The 19,667-nt window shown below is 38.4% G+C and overlaps 1 protein-coding gene and 1 non-coding gene across 4 annotated transcripts in view; one reads left to right on the top strand and one right to left on the bottom strand.

Moving 5' to 3' along the window:
• PLD1 (phospholipase D1) overlaps window positions 1–19,667 on the top strand; it is a 171,416-nt gene that overhangs the window by 74,915 nt on the left and 76,834 nt on the right. Inside the window, exons 12-16 of one of the 3 annotated variants that reach the window (XM_017529879.2) lie at window positions 883–964; window positions 9,808–9,918; window positions 13,520–13,720; window positions 14,764–14,977; window positions 15,547–15,660. In XM_017529879.2, the coding sequence (XP_017385368.1) occupies window positions 883–964; window positions 9,808–9,918; window positions 13,520–13,720; window positions 14,764–14,977; window positions 15,547–15,660 (722 nt within the window). The remainder of the gene's footprint in view (window positions 1–882; window positions 965–9,807; window positions 9,919–13,519; window positions 13,721–14,763; window positions 14,978–15,546; window positions 15,661–19,667) is intronic. The other 2 variants (XM_037739037.1, XM_017529881.2) reach the window with 2 other exon arrangements.
• On the bottom strand, window positions 8,510–8,611 carry LOC119471449. Its single transcript, XR_005200501.1, has one exon. It is a non-coding gene; the product is annotated as a small nucleolar RNA U13 (small nucleolar RNA).

Below are 19,667 nucleotides of genomic sequence, written 5' to 3'. Positions count from 1 at the left end.
CTTCGTCTATCAGCCTACCTTCCTTCTCTGTCCAGAAAGCCCCAGGTTCCCACAGACTCTGCCCCTTTGTATAGGAAGTGTCTGTGTATCCATTAGAATGCTTTTAGTTTGGGGTAACAGAATATTCAACTAAAGGGGCCTTAAACACTGAGGATTTATTTTTCACATTTAATGTTAAGTCTAAAGTTAGGCGATTCTGGGTTGGCAAAGTGGTCTAGTGATTCTGGGTTTATGGTCCTCTCCTTAAAATTTCAATATTGCCGCACCTCTGTAAGCATCACACTCCCATACAACATCCATCCTAAAGCTGGGAGTGTGGGCAGGGCTTTCTCTGAGAGAGAGGGAGAGAGGGAGAGGAAGAGAGGGAGATGGATAACGAGTGAGGGAGAGAGTGTGTGTTTGTGTGTGTGTTTCAGGGAGAAAAAACTTTCCCATTAACCCCCCTGTATACCTTCTCATGTATCTCATTGTTCAGGACTGTGTCACATTGTGATCTAGCTGCACAGGAGGCTGGGAAAGCAAGTATCTAGAATATTCAGGGTCTGCAGTGGGATAGAGGCTCTGATGGCAGGGAAGAAGTTGGAGATTAGCTGTTGGGTGGGCAACCAGCAGTATCTGCCTGTGTGCATCTGTGTCCATGTGGGTACCAGAGAGAGAGAGAGACAGAGAGAGAGAGAGAGAAACTAAGATGGACATTTTGTATGGCTAAAGGCTATTTTTCCCATATGAAGTTGCACTTAGACTCATAGTAAAACTTTAGAGTACCCATCGCAATGGAGGATGATAATGGCATTTGGGCTGAAATCACCTTTATTTCATATGACACAATCAGAACTTCATATTTTGTTTTAGTTACCTGAAATCTTGGTTTCATTATTTCAGGCTGAGTCCAGAAATCTTCCTGAAACGCCCGGTGGTTGAGGGAAATCGCTGGAGGTTGGACTGCATTCTTAAACGAAAGGCAGTATGTACTTTCCCAGAAAATGCTGATACAATTTTTAAACTCTCTGTTGTCTCTGAAATGCTTTTCTTATCAGACCCTTTCACACGTATAACTTTTTACTTTAGAGGTTAATGAAAAGTAGGATAACTAATGTGTTCTGGTTCATCTGGTTCTATTTTTTTCCAATTTCTTTGAGTGCATAAATATTTTAGACTAATTCACAGCATGGATTATGTTAGCATCTCTAATTTTTATTTTTGAATCAGTTATGGGCAGTTAATTTTATAGGCAAAAAATTACAATAAAATTTCATCATTGAATAATAAATGATGAAATGGAGCATAGCATTTAATTGTATTCATTATTTTGTCATTTAAGCAAAAGAAAAACTCATGTGGTGAATGGTTTCAGCTAAATGGGGCTAACATGATGTAGAATAATGTTAAAGGGGGAGGAATAGTCACAGTTGGTGGTGTTTTCCCTCCAGCTAAGTTAATGGTAATACTTGAAGCTGTTCCTGACGAGTTGACCCTGCAATTCTGGGTGAACATTGAGTGTGTGCTTTTTGGTTATAAAAAGTAGATAACTATCACTCATAGGCGGGCGTTGAACCATGAGAATGCATGGACACAGGGAGGGGAGCACTACACACTGGGGTCTGTTGGGGGGAAATAGGGGAGGGACAGCGGGAGGTGGGGAGCTGGGGAGAGAGAGCATGGGGAGAAATGCCAGATATACGTGAAGGGGAAGAAGGGAGCAAATCATACTGCCATGTGCGCACCTATGCAACAATCTTGCATGCTCTTCACATGTACCCCAAAACCTAAAATGCAATTAAAAAAAAGTAAATAACTAAAGCAATCTAGGCTCACTAATGACTGCATTCGTATTTCTAATGATTTTTTAAATGTAATAGGCCCTTGACAAAATTAAATTAGTTTAATATAAAAATAGATCTGGATTGATTATTTCCCACGTCCAAATTAGGAAGTGCTAACTTTTTACTATTATCAGAAACTATCTTAACCTATTTTTTTCTTTTTTAGGACAGGTTTTGTTCTTTTTTGCTCAGGCTGGAGTGCAGTGGTGTGGTCTCCGCTCACTGCAACCTCTGCCTCCCGGGTTCAAGCAATTCTCCTGTCTCAGCCTCCCAAATAGCTGGGATTACAGGTGCCTGCCACCATACCTGGCTATTTTGTGTTTTCATTTTTATTTTTAGTAGAGATGGGGTTTCACCACGTTGGCAGGCTGGTCTCTAACTCCTGACCCTAGGTGATCCGTTCATCTCAGCCTCCCAAAGTGCTAGGATTACAGGTGTGAGCCACTGGACCCAGCCAACCATTTTTTAGCCTATCATTAAACATGGTAGCAGAACTTGTAGAGCGTAAATAATTGGGTTAGCATTTCTCTATTTCTTATAGCCTTCACTCATTTCTTCTTTCCTATCCTCTACATTCTACTCCTCCTTTCCCCATTCACTTTCCCCTTTTCTTTCGGTATCTTTTCCCCATGCATTCCTTGAGGATTTCTGAGGATATTCATAGATATAGTCAGACCTCCAGACCTCACTGCTAATCTTGAAAGCAAAAGAAATTGATAATCTTTATTTGAAACACGTTCTGCCGAAGAAACATCATTTTGATGGAGAGTCTAGTTTGTTTCATCAATAGAACTTCATTTACAGAATTGGACAGTTTGATTCTGAAAACATTCACATATTTATTAAATTATTCATTATACAGTTCCTGTCTCCTATGAGTCAGGTTCTACAGTAATCACTAAGAATGCCACCATGAATTGGTTTTGGGCCTCGCCCTTGGAGAACTTGCTGAAGGATTCTTTTTTTTTTTTTTCCTGAGACGGAGTTTTGCTCTTGTTACTCAGGTGAGAATGCAATGGTGCAATCTTGGCTCATCGCAACCTCCGCCTCCTGGGTTCAAGCAATTCTCCTGCCTCAGCCTCCCGAGTAGCTGGGACTACAGGCATGTGCCACCACGCCCAGCTAATTTTTGTATTTTTAGTAGAGACAGGGTTTCACCTTGTTGACCAGGATGGCCTTGATCTCTTGACCTCATGATCTACCCTCCTCAGCCTCCCAAAGTGCTGGGATTATAGGCATGAGCCACTACGCCAGGCCAGGATTCGTGTCTTGGGTTCAGTCCTAGCCTTACCAGACTTTTTTCTACCTATTGAATGGGCAGTAACTTTCCCTATGTTTCTCTCAGTGAAATGGCATCTTTTCCATTTTCCCTAAAGATTCTATTTTTGTACATTTTTCCAGCCTTGCCTAGCCATCTGTACTAATGTTAGTATGTTGTTTCCTTATAATATTTGATCAACACCTCACTGTTTTAGGTTTCAATCAATATGTATTTATTGTATGTTTTCTATGTGCCAGGCATTTGGCTAATCATATGAGGATGTACATAAATAAAAGCCGTGATTCTTAAATTGAAGGAGCTTATAAAATCTACACAAGTGTCAGTTGGGTGCAGAAGCAGCTCCTCGATTTAACAGCAAGAGAGAAAGCATTGAGCAGGTCTGGTTGGGGAGCCCTTCACACCATGGAAGATGTGGGGCATTTAGGATGGCCAAACATTTTTAAAAAGGAAAGAAGAACTTTCTAGGTGTAGCAAGCGTTGTGAGGGAACAGCAGTGCCGAAGACTTTGTCAGGCACGGTAGGGAGGTTGATCACACCTGAGTGTTAGCATACCCGGATGGGGGATTAAACTGGAACCATAGTTGCAGCTAGGATGCAGAGGCTTTGTGAGCCAAGCTAGTGGTTTGACTTTATGGGACACAGTGGGGACAGTACTTTGCGGGGCAGGGAGGTGTGGGGAAGCAAGAGTGGTCTGATCAAAATGGGGTGTTGGAAAGGCGACTCTGATAGTGGAAGAAAGTGGGAAGAACGCTGATTCAGAAAGCTACGTTTTAGATCACTTGAAGGTCCAGGGTCTACAGGACATCTACATTGACTTGAGAGAGCTAGCGCATGCCCAGGCAGGGCTCAGGAGGAAGATCCTGCAGATGCGACTTCCACCTCTTGTTTGCAGGCATGTGCTTGTTTATTGCCCTTGGCATACCGGTCTGGCTACCTCTTCTAGCCTCTAGAAGTTACGTCTTCTAGCCTCTGCCTGTGAAGAGGTAACCTCTTCTGGTTATCTCTCCACTAGTGTGGCTTCTCTTTTTTTAAATGGCCCATGAACCCTGGTGAGGTCCCTGGTGGACACCATGGCCAAGTAAACATGATGGCCTGATAACAGTGCTTTGTTTTTATTTCATCCAGTACTTAGAGCTTGTAATTTTTAAGTTGTGGGTAATGATTTTTTAAATTTCTTAAAGAAATAGTAATACTATTAAAGATTGATTTCTTGCTGGAACCTTTAGTGGAGTTGCTCTTCCTTAATCTCATTCCACTATATTATTACTTTGTTCATAAATTTTTTAACACTTGGATCATTCCAAATTGACATTTTATATGCACATAAACATGATTTCACATAAATAATTGAGTTTCTGAAAGCCACACACTAGCTTTGCAAAGTATGAGGTTGAAACATAACATTTATTTTTTGCATTAATGGGTCCCAGAGGCCCACAAGGTTTATTAAAATGAATGTTTCATTTCCTTCTATCCGATTGTGCAGATTTTCTGAGAGGAATTTAGGAAGTGTCTCTGCCTTATAGCCAACCTCTGGCAAACATCTCTTATACTGCCTACTTTTTAAAGAAAAAATACAATATTTTATTTATCTAGTTAATAACCAAGCTGATCTTTTCCTATTTCTTTGGCCTTCTGATGTGCAATGTCATCATTTAAAATAATAAAAGCCAATCTTGAGAGGCAGACGGTTCACAATTCAAAGAAATCAGCATCCCAGGGCTGTCCACAGCTCTGCACTTACTGTACTAAGAGGTGGGATAAGGTGCATCATAGTTATGGCAAGCAAATCCCCACATGCAGCTACGGGTATCTCAACCTTAAAAGCATGTGATATTTCCTGTGAAACTTAGACCAACGGGAGAGTTTGTCTTCAGGTTGATTGGATCACAAGGCACAATGGAGAGTTGCAGTCAGTGGCCAATAAAAGGGAAAGGTGTCCAGGATTGAGAAATGAGAGGAGTAATCACATCTCATATAGAAAGCCAAATGAGTCTTATCAAAGTGGTGGGCTGCAGTGGCTTGCAGGAAAGGTATCTTCAGTTTTCTAGAATGTGCTTCAAACAAAATTGGTTTTTAAAAACAGGCATGTGTGCTTTTGTGCTTGATATCCCAGTGCTGCCTGCTTTTAAATGGTGAAGAAATGATATCTTTATGTCCTTTACTTTTAATATTCTTAATATATTGTACCCCTTGGGGAAGTCTTTGGCAAGTGACAAAAAAATATCCTAGTTGGGGGAGTGGGGTGGGCCAAACTGTCTTCAGGCAGTGGACAAACTTCGCTGCATTTAGAAAATATTTTCACTGTGCTACCTTGAGCAATCAGGGGAAAAGTTGACTAAGAAACAAAGTCTCTGATTTCCACTATAAAAATTTTCTTTTCACTGTCTTTCCGTGTATTTTGAATCTCTAAAACTCCTAAAAATTTCTACTGTTTACAGTGTTATGTCTGCTCTACTTGACAAAAAATTGATTAGAAAAGACGACAGAATTTTCATCTTTTAAAAGTCATGTTTTATGAAATTTGTTCTCTGGAACCTTTAGGAGAGCTGAGTTCACCAGAGATAAGAAACATTGCATTGATAGGCAACTCCAGGCCATCCGTTTTCCTACTTCTCCTATTAATAATTTCTGTCCCTTCCTCTAAGCAAAAAGTAATTTCCCCAAGAGTATTAAAAGGCACTAAATCATGGGATGTTTTGAAAGTGTATTTTTTAAATTACGGAATTAACATCAGTCTTTTTTTTTATGTTTGGCTTTCATTTTGCAAAAGTATTTCTCACATTTTGTATAAGCCTGCACTACAACAACCTGGAAAATGCCTTCATTCCCAAGGAATGATTCTCCTTTGCCCTTTATGGTTAGAGTTTATAATAGACTTGTAATACCTTGACCAAAAGAAAAAGAAGGCATTGCTTTATTATCACAGGAATCTTGTCACTAATTAACTGTTTATTGTGGCAGTAGGTCTAGGTAAATAATTATAAACCATATAAAAATGAACTTTCTGCATTTAATTACTTCCTCATAAGTCATTTGCATTTAAGCTAAAAAGACAAAGTCTCTACGCTATTTCCTTTAGAGATATTTCAATGAGAAAAGACAGTATAAAAGAAAATGTCAGGTATTAATAAATGGAGAGTAGTAACAGGATCCATTAGTGTTAACATTTCTATTATTTCAAAAATCCATTAATTATGAGATAAGTGGAAAACTGTAGGATTCAGGCCAAGTTCCTAATTTGCAACTTCATGAGTAATAATGTGTTAAGCCTAAGAAGCAGAATTTCATCACGATGAAAAATGTCAGGTGTAACGTTCTACAATTTAGGTTGAAATTTTGGGTTTTACTCTTTGTATTTTATCTTTTACTGGGAGGCTGTTTTTTTGGCAACCATTATAATGGTTGCCAAAAAAACCATTATGATGGTTCAAAAAAAAAAAAACCCTCTCGGCAAAAGATACACAATGAATTCCAAAATATTCAAATACCAAAAATAGAGCTTAACAGTGAGGAGAAAAATAAAACAATCTTGAAAGTTTCCTGTAGAGCCCTTCATCAGTGCTTCATTGCAGAGCACTCTCTGGCCAGATTAATTAAAATTAATCTGTTCACTTCTTGCTACACTTTCACTTTTTTACTGAAATATGTATTTATATTCTTGATTGTAATAGTAGTTGCATAATTGTAATAAGTAATTAGCAAGTTCTAAAAGCCAGTTGTTAACCAGAGAAATAGAATGACATATATATTCTTCCTGATCCTGCTTTAAGAGCAAGAATGAGCCTTTTCCTAGTACTCAAATCTTGTTAATGCACACCGAATGTAAATCGTGTACCGCCAGAAGTGCATACACCTTTAAGATATTACTAACACCAAGAAAGATAGAGTGTTAGTGTTTTGAAGTGATGTGTTATTAAGGAATTTAGAGTCGAAAACATGCTTGTTAGTATTGGCAGAACAATATTAGAGGAATGTTTATGTGTTTGGTTTGCTGTAAGATTTTGGATCCCGTGATCTAGAACCTAAATATACTAACTCTTATGTTATATCAGATAGTATAGCATTGCAAAAATTTTTATTTCTTATGAAATAGGTGTGTTTAACCCAGTAAGATATCTTAAGTTTTTTATTCCAATTTTTCTTGTAAACAATGACTAATCTGGCGTAGCACCCCAGACTGGGTGACAGAGCAGGACTCTGTCTCAAAAACCAAAACCAAAACCAAAACAAAAAAAAAAACAACAACAAAAAAGAAGAAAATATCAATGATGAAGAGAAAACATTGATTTTTTATGTGGAGAGGACACTTTTATCCAGGCTGCAAAGCTGAATCTTGCAGAATTTAAAGAGAAAGTCTGCTGCTTTAATTTCCTAATGATCTTCATTTCCCCCCCACTTTTCATGTTTATTCTAACTATGTATGCCACACAGCCCTTGTTCTTGTTCTGTTGTGGCTACAGGTTTCTCACTGTGGTCTACATGCCATGTCATTTCACATGGTACTTTGTAGGTTCTGATGAGAAAGTTGGTACTTTTTAATGCACTGAAAAATTGATTTTAATTAGAGAGTTCGCTTATCAGTATAACTTTCAGATCGGTTAATTAAAAGACTCACTTTCTACAAGCGAGAAGAATATATCAGTTAGCATGGTTATGTTTATAAAAGAAAAGCCCTATTAGATTCTCACACAAAGTGTGAAAAATATAGTGTGCTAAAAATATATATATATTTGAGGTTTAATTTTTAAGTTGATTGTAAGTGAACAATTTCCAATGTAATTTTTTGTAATATACTTATAGCACAACTTATGTTTCTGTGCGGAATCTTCCATTTTTACGTGTGAATGTTAAAACGGGCAAAATAATGAAAACACCTGGATTTGAAAAAAATTAATCACCGTGGATTATTAATTTAAACCGTAACAAAATTATTTTTGTCATTATGGTTTATTAGATACACTGTGCCTGTAATATTCTAGAAAGTATGGAAAAATTCTTACCTCTAGGATATTAAATGCCAGGTGTCATTTAGATCCATAATCCAGGAAGTATGCAAAATGTTTCAGAATGCTTTCCGAGCTGCTGGGTACAAACAGTGCAAATTAAAATGCTGTAAAATGTACAAAAATACGGAGGATCCAAGCCTAAAAATTAAAAAAGCAATCCACAAGGTGGGGGTGAATAAGCCACAGTTTCCTGGAGGTAATACATTCTAGGCTGTACATTGGAGGGTTCATTTGAGTGGGCAGCGGAAGGAGAGGAGCATTCCAGTGTGGGGCAGTTTAGCCTAGCCTGGAAGCCCATCACCAACCAGAACTAGAATGGAAAATACCAGTGCTTTTCTATACTATTAGCTATTGGACCTTGTCTTTTGGGGTTTTTTAGAATATTTTTTTTTTCAGATTAGATGGGTAATGTGTAGATGTTGCAAGAAAGTTCAAGGGTGGCACATCTCACACGTGTGTGAACACACAACCATCACGTTCATGAACTACAAAAGGATTGGACATTGTCTTTTGATGATTAATATTAAATAATTGTATTATTTTTATAGCATGTTAGCATCTACAAGGCACTTTTGATTTAATTTGACTCAATTAAATAGGCCACAGTGGCCTTGCCTATTTTCTTTTAGACCTGAGGTCTAAGGAAGGTTGGATCAATGTTAATTTGAGTGTCCATTTTATATAAGGCCCTGCTAAAACTTGGAGATTTTTAAATGTTTAAGAAGCTTACTTCTGAAGAAGTCGTTTCACTAGTGAAACAGACATTAATGATGTAATTATAGGTTAAGAGGATGAACAAATGCATTCATCTTTGAAGATTAAGAAATGGTTTTATCTGCTTAAGTAATTGTTTTCAATAAAGAAAATTTCTATGAAAATATGCCCAGAAACATTTAAGAAATATTATATTTAAGAAATATTTAGCACAATTTACTGCTTCAAAATTTCTTATCACTGTTCTTCCAGCTAATTGAGATATAATGTAAATAAACAAAAACTCTAATCCTGCAACATGAATCAGGTCACAACTTTCCTCAGTGATGGATGTTCGGTAATGTTAAAAGTTGTAAGACTATCAGACACTTTTAACAGCTGAGGTTACAGTTTTCATTTTGGATCTTTTATCAGTTACTGACATTCTTTCTTGATATGACAAATTGTAAGAATGGAAGGGAGATAGATTTTTATTTTTAGTATTTGGGTCTCAATATGCACACTTATGTATCACTTCCTTGTATTGCCTTTTTCATTAAAATTTTATCATACTTTTTTGTAAGAGAAGTTAGAAAGTACAGTCCAGGCTGGGTGTGGTGGCTCACACCTCTAATTTCAGCACTTTGAGAGGCTGAGGTGGGTGGATCACTTGAGGTCAGGAGTTCGAGACCAGGCTGGCCAACATGGTGAAACCCTGTCTCTACTCAAAATACAAAAATTAGCTGGTGTAGTGGCATGCACCTGCAGTCCCAGCTAGTGGGGAGGCTGAAGCATGAGAATTGCTTGAACCTGGAAGATGGAGGTTGCAGTGAGCTGAGATTGTACCACTGCACTCCAGCCTGGGTGAAGAGTGAGACTCTGTCTCAAAATAGTAATAATAAAAAAAAGAAAGATAGTTTAGTGTAAAGGAAAAAGAAAATGAAAATTGTAACTTTCCTCCAGAGATACCCATTCCTCAATCTGTTTTCTCTTGTGACAGCAACAAGGGGTGAGGATCTTCATAATGCTCTACAAAGAGGTAGAACTTGCTCTTGGCATCAATAGTGAATACACCAAGAGGACTTTGATGCGTCTACACCCCAAGATAAAGGTATTTGGGTTCATCTTGATGACAGCTGTTTCTCTATAGGATTTTTTTTTTTTCAGCTATGTTTTGTTCTGGGCAGTAATGATCTGTAGAATTCTCAAATGTATATTTGGTCAAATAGCATTGTGTCCTCAGAAATAAAGCAGAATACTTTATTTTCTTATCTTCCCTACATTGTCGGGGTAAGAAGACCTCACATTTCTGCTTCTCTGACACTTCTCTAATTGAAAGTGACAGTCTAGACAAGAACATGCTTCCTGCAGTTGTTTTGTTGTTCATGAGCCCAACAAATTCTTACACTTCTCATTAAGATTATTCTGGAACCTCTTAGATGTGATCTCCCTGTGACATCCCCTGATCACTGATAGCAGCACAGAGATCTCCTCTAGGATTTAAAATACTTAAAAAAAAGAAAAATCAACGGCACCTAGTATAAAATGCTAATAAAGTAAATACACATGAAAAGCAATTAGAAAAAGTTCTTTGATATTTTGCCAAACACCTAAAACCTATCAATAAATATAACCCAGTCGTTGCAGTACATCAAGACATAATGAATTAATAAAACTCCAGCATGCTTGAAATATGTAACAGTTGTATGTTTCACTTGGTTAGAAAAAATTGAAGTGTTTTCCACCAGGGAATGATTTATTAGGTTGCATAATTCCTATATTTTATTTATTCATTCACCAAATTTTCATCAAGTACCCACTGAAGATGTAATTTTGCAGCACCAACAACTGTGAGGAAAGAGCTGTTAAAGGAGCAGAGATTTGTATGTTACTGAAGTTAAACTGGTATAAATTCAAATTAGGATGTCACAACTTCAGGTTGCTACATGTAACTGCAAAGAAAATGGCAGTCAAATATATAGCTGTTTAACAAAAAGAAATGAGAAAGGGATTTAAACCTGTCATTACAAAAAATCAATCAAAAAAATCAATCAAAGGAAACAGAAGACAGTAATGCAGGAAGCGAGAGCCAAAAAAGCTATAAGGCATGTAGAAAATAGTAGCACAATTACCCAAGTATCTTACAAATAATTACTTAAAGGTAAATGGATTGACCTCTCAAAAAACAGAGATTGGTGGACTGGCTTTTAAGAAAACATGATCCAACTATATGTTAACTGTAAGAGACTCACTCTAGATCCAAAGACACAAATAGGTTGAAAATGATGGAAAGGATATTTCACACAAATAGTGACCAAAAAAGAGCAGGGTGGCTAAACTAGTATCAGACAAAATCGACTTTACATCACAACATGTGTGCCTATGCAACAGTCCTGCATGATCTGCACATGTACCCCAGAATCTAAAGTACAATTAAAAAAAAAAGATTATGAGAGACAAACGAGGACATTATATATTAATAAAAGGTTCAATACAGCAGGATGTAAAAATTATAAACATTTATGTACCTAATTAAAAACAGACCATTGAAATAGGTGAAGCAAAAACTGACAGAATTGAAGGGAGGAAAAGACAGCCTATAGTAACAGTTGGAGACTTCAACATCCCACCCTCAGTAATGGTTAGAACAACCAGACAGAAGGTAAGTAAGAAAAGAGAGGACTTGAACGCACAGTAAACCAACTGGATCCAGTGGACATACAGAACGTTCTATCCAACAACAGCAGGATACACATTCTTCTGAAGTGCACGTGGGGCATTTTCCAGGACCATCTGTTAAGCCACAAAGTAAGTCTCAATAGATTTTAAAAGGTAGATATACAAACCTCTGTCTGACCACAACAAGATAATGTTAGAAATCAATAACATAAAGACAACTAGACAAGACACAAACTTGTGGAAGTTAACACACTGTTAAACAAGTAGTGGCTCAAAGAAAACAATCACAAGGGAAAGAGAAAATACTTAGAGACAAATCAAAATGAAACAACATACCAAAACTTATAGGACACAGAGAAAGCAGTGCAAAGGGGGAAATTTACAGCTGTAATTGTAAAAAGAAGAAAGATCTCAAAACAACAACCTAACTTTACAGTTTAAGGAACTAGAAAAAGAAGAACAAACTAAACCCAAAACTAGGAGAAGGAAGGAAAGAAAGATTGGAGCAGTGAGAAATAAAACAGAGGATAGAAAAATGATACAGAAAATCAATGAAATTAAGTTGGTTTTTTTGAAAAGATAAAATTGACAAACCTTTAGCTTGATGGGTAAGAAAATAAAACGACTGAAATTACTAAAATCTGAAATAAAAGTAGAGACATTACTACCAATTCTACAGAAATGATTCTAAGAGATTACTGTAAGCAATTATATACCAATACATTGGATAACTTAGAGGAAATGTGTTCCTAGAAAGATGAAACCTACCAAGACTAAATCATGAAGAAAAATAGAAAATCTAAATAGATCTTTAATGAGATTGATTAGTAATTAAAAATCGCCCCCAAATGAAAAGCCTGGAACCTGATGGCTTCACTGGTGAATTCTACCGAACATTTAATGAGGAATTACCACCAACCTTTCTCAAACTTTTTCAAAAATTGAGAGAAGACTCCCTAACTCATTATCCTGATAGCACTGAATTGTACACTTAAAATGGTTAATATGGTAAAATTTATGTTATGTTTATTTTACTACAATTTAAAAAAAAAGTGTTATTAAGAAAACAGTAAGGCCAGGTATGGTGGCTCACAGCTATAGTCCCAGCCCTTTGGGAAGCTGGGGTGGGAGGGTGGCTGGGTTCAAAACCAGCATCGGCAACATAACAAGGCATCCATATCTACAAAAAACAAAAAGATTAGCTAGACATGGTGGTACATGCCTGTAGTCCCGGCTACTCAGGAGGCTAAGGCAGAAGGATTGCTTGAGCCCAGGAGTTGCAGTGAGCTGTGATTATGCTGAAGGAAAGGAGGAAAGAAGGAAGGAAAGGAAGGGAAGGAGGGAGGGAGTGAGGGAAAGGAAAGGAAGGAAAGAAGGAAAGAAAGAAGAGAAAGAAAAAGGAAAAGAGAGAGGAAGGAAGGGAAGGAAGGAAAAGAAACAAAGGAAGGAAAGAAAGAGAAAGAAAGAAGAAAGTAGTTGCCAAAGCTTTTGTAATATTTTTACCTAAAGGCAAATGAAAATAAGTTGGGTCAGACTGGGATAATTTTGAAAGCAAGAGGTTGCTAACTTCTCAAGGTACCTTTTAAATAAAGAGCTGCCAAAATATCTGTGTGCCTATTATTCATATGCTTAGTATTTCAATTCAACAACTGACAGAATATCAATATAATTCTTTACAATTTTTTCCGGGGATAAATAGTAAATGTTTTTAGCGTTTTTAAAAAAAATATTAAATTTAACATAATCCTTATGAGGGAAGGGAACCAGCTATCAAATTGAACCGACAGTTTCCTAATGTATTGGCAGACCTCAAGCTAAATGGCAGCTGCCCCAAAATACAGTATCTGGGGGTGGGAGCTTCAGAAGTAAATAGGTGTCTTTTTTTCTGCTAAATGCTTTCTTTGGTGTATACATTGTACGTTTTGGTATTTGAATTATAGAAAATGCTTTTCAAGGAGAACGCAGATCTATTTCATTATGCCAGGAAAGAGGTTTTCAAAGCATATTCTAAGTGGGGATTTTTCCCTCTCAAGGTGATGAGACACCCAGATCATGTGTCGTCCACCGTCTATTTGTGGGCTCACCACGAGAAGCTTGTCATCATTGACCAATCGGTGGCCTTTGTGGGCGGGATTGATCTGGCCTACGGCAGGTGGGACGACCATGAGCACAGACTCACAGACGTGGGCAGCGTGAAGCGGGTCACCTCAGGACCGTCTCTGGGTTCCCTCCCAGTAAGTATATTTCACCTTGATGGAAATGTATAACACAAACATAATTTGTATAAGTTTGTATTAATAGCATGGCGGATTGATTCATTGAGGTCAGAGACGGTGTCTCTTGGAGGGGAAGAGAACATTGAGTCCCTCAGAAGGAAGACCTGGTTTCAAATACCAGCCTCCCTACCCAGCTAGCTGTAACTTAGCATAGCTGAGTCTGTTTCTTTTCCTGTAAGAAAAGAAGACAGATTCAGTGGAATTTTTTTTCTGTCCCATAATCAGCTTTGTTTTCCATTTAATCAAAAATAAAGTTCTTAAACAAAAATATGTGTCAGTCAAGATTTAGGTAGTAATAAGACTTAGGTATCTGCCTCAGTTTCTGGAAACGTCCTACTTAAAGATATACAAAAACCAGATAGATCAGTCTGGGTTCATTTCAAGGGAATTTGAGCCAGAATCGAATAACTTCTCAAAGGGCCTTTTAAATAGAGCTGCCAAAATATCTGTATGTGTATATCAATCCGCTTGCTATTTCAACTAAATGGATTTCAGAACATGAAAACGCTTATTAAAAATGTTGATGGGCTTCATCTTATTTAAAAATGTTGATGGGCTTCATCTTATTTACTGCTGGATATGTTGATGATTCATTTGTGCAAAAATAGCAATTTAGTGCATAGGTGACAGTGAAAATGATTGGCAGAAGAAACCTTGCTTACTTAATGCTTATCAGAGGAACAAGTTCAGGAGCTCAACAGTGAATGTAACCCATGTAATTGTATTTGAGATTAAAAGTTTAATTGGAGTGAAATTTCAAGAATTTGGTCTACTGAAAGAAGAACCATAGCAGAACCCCTCATATTCCTTTGGTAGTGTTTAAACAGCTCACAAGAATCCACCACTGCCCTGTGGCTGACCTCAGATAGTATTGCATGCCTGTTATAGAACCTCCATCATTTGTAAACTTTATACCTCAGCTCTACTTGAATCAAAGAATCATACTGCAGCATGTCTTATGCAGTGTCTTTTTTTTAAAAAAATAATAATAATTTTCTCAGGCTGTAGCAACAGAGTCTGTGGCATCCTTAAGCCTCAAAGATGAAAATAAACCTGATCAAAATTTACCCATCCGGAAGAATGCTGATGATACGGATACAAAACTGAAAGGAATAGGAAAGCCAAGAAAGTTCTCCAAATTTAGTCTCTACAGACAGCTCCACAAGCACCACCTGCACGACGCAGATAGCATCAGCAGCATTGACAGCGCCTCCAGTAAGTCATGGCCTTTGCTAGAATTTATCTTGGCTACACCCTGTTCTTCCATTGCCTGACACTACATGCCTGTTTTTAAGATGTCTTTCTGTAATGGAGTAGAATGAGCAATGTTGAGAGGTACCATATCATTCTGTTCAACATACCATTCGGGCTTTGTTTGCCTCATTTTAGAACAGATTTATTGTTTTATCCACACAAGAGTCGTAACGACCACGATTCCTGCTTCTAATGGTAGCAGAATGACAAAAGGTTTCTAAAATACGCCAAGCCATAAAGAAAAAAGAAAGGTATTAGATGTACTTTATAAACTTTTCTTAGAAGAAATTATATTTATCTCCCTATCCAGAAATATATCAAGCTTCTGTCTTCAAACATCAGACTTTCTACATCTCGTAAATTTACCCTTCCTTTGAAATTCGTCTTACAGCCCCACAGTTTTCTGTCGCACAGAATCTTATGACTGATGTTATAGCGCTGCCTCGTTTTAAAAATGATCGGCCCTGCTTTCCACTTGAGAAAATTTGATATATGTATTTCTTTATAAAAAAAATTCTCGATTTCTTTAGGTTATTTTAACCACTATAGAAGTCATCAGAATTTAATCCATGGTTTAAAACCCCACTTCAAACTCTTTCGCCCGTCCAGTGAGTCTGAGCAAGGACTCACTAGCCCTAATGCTGGTAAGTGATTTGTGAAGTGGCAGAGCTCCCTTAGGCTTCAGCTTTGGTGGTGCTGTCTGCTGCATGGGCATAGGGAATGTGTTTCCAGATTGGCTTTCTGTTTGCAGTTCTTATGCTATGTATATTATTGAGAGCCTGCTCTGTGCAAACAGTCTGTAGTATGCAAGACCCCTACACCGTAAGAACTGATAGCAGCAAAGACAAAGACAGACCTAATAACAGCAAATGCATGGAACATGCAATTTAATAGTGTTGTAGAAGTTCTATGGAAGGTGGGAGGAATGCCTCTCTGATGATCCAGAAAGACTTTTTAAGGAGGGGACATTTGGGTTTGGCCTGGAAGTAATTTAATTGGGGTAGGTAATAGGAAGTCATGCAGGTGAGGGAGGTGAGTTGAGCAAGGGTGCTGGAATGGGAAAGCACCAACTGTTTTCAAATCGTGGAAAATGCATTATTTGGCTAAGAAGCAGTTTTTGATGTAAGATGAGGAAGATATATGACAGTCACATTTGGGAGTTGGAATTTTATTTGGTTAAATTATTATTATTATTTTTTGAGATAGAGTCTCACTCTGTCACCCAGGCTGCAGTGTAGTGGGACCATCTCGGCTCACTGCAACCTCCGTTTCCCGGATTTTAGCTGTTCTCCTGCCTCAGACTCATGAGTAGCTGGGACTACAGACACACACGACCATGCCCGGCTAATGGGGTTTTGCCATGTTGGCCAGGCTTGTGTTGAACCCCTGACCTCAAGTGATCCACCTGCCTTAGTCTCCCAAAGTGCTGGGATTGTAGGCATGAGCCACCACATCTGGCCAGTTAAAAATCTTGAAGGCCTTTGGGTGGATGTGTCATGCTGTGTGAATTTTCAGAAATTACAATCTGATAGCCTTTGGTAAGAAGATACTCCAGATCCTTGAGGAATTAATGAATGACTAATGAGTTTAAATTATGATGGTGGGAATAAAGAAGGATTTGGCAACTGGTCAGCTATGGGGATAAGTAATCATCATAATAAATGACACTAGTAAAATCATAAACTAACATTTATTTTGTGCAGACTCTATCCATCACTGCCCTGAGTACTTACAGTGCTTGGTAGTAATATTGTCATCTTCTTTTTACAGATGAAGAAACTCAGGGTTATAGATGATACATGACCTGCCCATTGGAGTTCCAATTTTCAGCCTCCCAGTACCCATGATTAAGACTTGCGATTTAGCAGAAATGAAGATTACTATGTAATCTTTTGGCTAGAACCTAAGGCCGAGGCCCTCATGTACTGTTTAGCAGATGAGAGATACAGTCTAGCTCACATACCTGAATATGAGTCACCTGTGGCTTGGATGTGCTAATGAACCTGGAAAATTACGCTGGACTTTGAGTAGTGATTCCCAGCATTCTTTCATCTAGGACAGGGGTGTCCAATCTTTTGGCTTCTTTGGACAACGTTGGAAGAAGAATTGTCTTGGGCCACACATAAAATATACTAACACTAATGATAGCTGATGAGCTAAAAAAATTGCAAAACAAACAAACAAACAAAAAAACAAACCCCATAATGTTTTAAGAAAGTTTGTGAATTTGTGTTGGGCCACATTCAAAGCCATCCTGGCTGCATGTTGTCCTCAGGCTGTGGTTGGACAAGCTTGGTCTAGCTACCCTGCATTAAAAAAAATGCAATAATCAACTACACACAATGAACTAAAATTTCAATGTAACTATTAAATAAATTTGTGTTTTAGAAATCATAATGGCATCGATATATATTTAAAAATGGAGAAGAGGCCAGGTGTGGTGACTCACACCTGTAATCCCAGCACTTTGGGAGGCTGAGGCAGAAAGATTGGTTGATCCCAGGAATTCAAGACCACCTTGGGCAATGTAGTGAAACCCCAACTCTACAAAAAATTAGCTGGGAGTGGTGGCACGCCTCTGTAGTCCCAGCTTTTTCAGAGGCCGAGGTGGGAGACTTGCTACAGCCTGGGAGACAGAGGTTGCAGTGAGCTGAGATCATGCCACTGCACTTCAGCCTGGGTGACAGAGGGAGACCCTCTCTCTCATAAACAAAAACAATTTTTAAAATGTTTAAAAAATAAAAATGGAGAAGAACAAATATGGGGAGACATATATTTATTTAGCATACAGCTAGTACCGGATGTGCGTGTGGATTCAGGGACACCTCCCAATAATTCCTGTGCTTGACAAAGCTTCAAAGTCCTAGGAAGTAGGAAACCTCTGGGAAATCCAGGGAGCCAGGTCAAAAGTGCGTGCAGTGGCAGATATTAGAGTTAAAGAGTTGGAAAGAGCTCCAGGTAGCGCCTTTATCATTTCAGTGTGTAACTTTGCTGCTTTATTACTGAAGTTAAAGTACAGGAATGAGGTTGCTATCCCAGGAAGTTGATGGATCTGAATTATGACTGAGAGTGTTGTTGACAGTAGGATTGAGAGCAAGTGGAACAGATGTGAGTGAGGTGCTGGGTCCAGTAACTCACACCTACCCCAGGTTGAGAGGGGTGAGGTCCACAGCAGTGATCTGAGACACTGATCATACATGCGTATGGTTTTCTGTTGCCGATGAAAAGTACCCTTGACGTCTGTTTACAACTCCTCACTGATAAACTGAATGTTTGTCTAGTGCAGCATTTTGAGAGAGAGAGAAAGAACAACGTAAACGTCAAAGAGTAGGGAAATGGTGGAGAACATAACGCATGGTAACAAGTGGGTCATCTCTTTGATGGAATTGGGTGATGATTAAAACTGTAATTAGGGATACAAAAATAAACATAAGAGATTTATTTATTTAATTAAGTAAGTGTTTATTGAGTTTTGTTATATGCCAGTCACTATTCTGAGTGCTCAAGATGTGGTAAATAACAGATGAAGTGCAGCTAAGTAGTTGAGGGGTAAGGATGGGAACTGTGTTTACAAATAGAGTCAAACACGGTATATCAGGTGGTGATAATTATGGAGAAGAGTGGAGCCTGATCCCGGAGGAAGGGCACGGGAGAAGAGTTACTATTTTGTAAAGGTTGGTTGGAGAATACTCTCATGAGGTGAGTTTTCAGCTGACATCAAAAGGAAGAGAAGAATGAGGATAAGAAACTGCCTGAGAGAGGGTATTTCGGACAGAAGGAATAGCAAGTGTGAAAGGCCATGAGGCAGGGGGTGGGGGGGTGGGGGTTGGGTGTTTTCCAGGAATACGGCTGTAGTGAAGTGGGCTAGGAGAGGATGATGGGAACAAAATCAGAGGGGTGGGCCGGGCTGGGTTACGTGAGGTCTTGCAGACCACTGTAAGATTTTGGCCCTGAGTGAGACAGGAAGTCACTGAGCAAAGGGCAGCTGAGGGCTGACTTACATTTTCCAAGGATCATTCTTCAAGGTGGCAAACGGTGATCCCTGCAGGTTATGAATATATTTCGAGGATCGAGCTGACAGCATTTTCCAGTGAACTCCATATAGGGTGTGAGAGAGAGAGAGGACTCCAAATCTTTGGCCCCACCGGAAGGATGGAATTTCCATGAACTGAAATGAGACAGCTGTGGGAAGAACAAGGAAAGTTTGAGGACGATTGCCACTGTGTCAAAATATGTTCCCGAAGGCAGCCGACAAAGGATGTTCAGTGATGCTACCTGTTAGGAAGATGGAGCTTGACGTGATTTATTTTTTCCCACATTGTTGGTACTGTTTTCATGTTGCTTTTATAGTCAAGTATAGATACAAATTTAATTTTTTAATATGAAAACAATTAGTTTACCTAAAAAGAAAAGTCGAAGGATAGTGGGGTCCTTCTTGAGCAGTGCTTTCCAAACTCAATTCCTTGGATCCTGGAGTTTCTAAAAGGCTTTGAGGAGAATATTGAAGTCAGTGGACCCCAGGACCCTCCCACTGCTATTGGTACTGCTCCAACCAGAACAACCCAACTTGTATGTGTTTTAAACATCGGAGTTTTCTGTGCACTTGTTAAAAAAAAAAAAAAAGAGCAAGACTCTAGATTTAAATCATGTA

Source organism: Cebus imitator, unplaced genomic scaffold (assembly GCF_001604975.1).
Source record: "Cebus imitator isolate Cc_AM_T3 unplaced genomic scaffold, Cebus_imitator-1.0 Scaffold61, whole genome shotgun sequence".
NCBI lineage: Eukaryota > Metazoa > Chordata > Mammalia > Primates > Cebidae > Cebus > Cebus imitator.
Note: the sequence above shows the minus strand (reverse complement) of the source record. Positions and strands in the feature narration are given on the sequence as shown.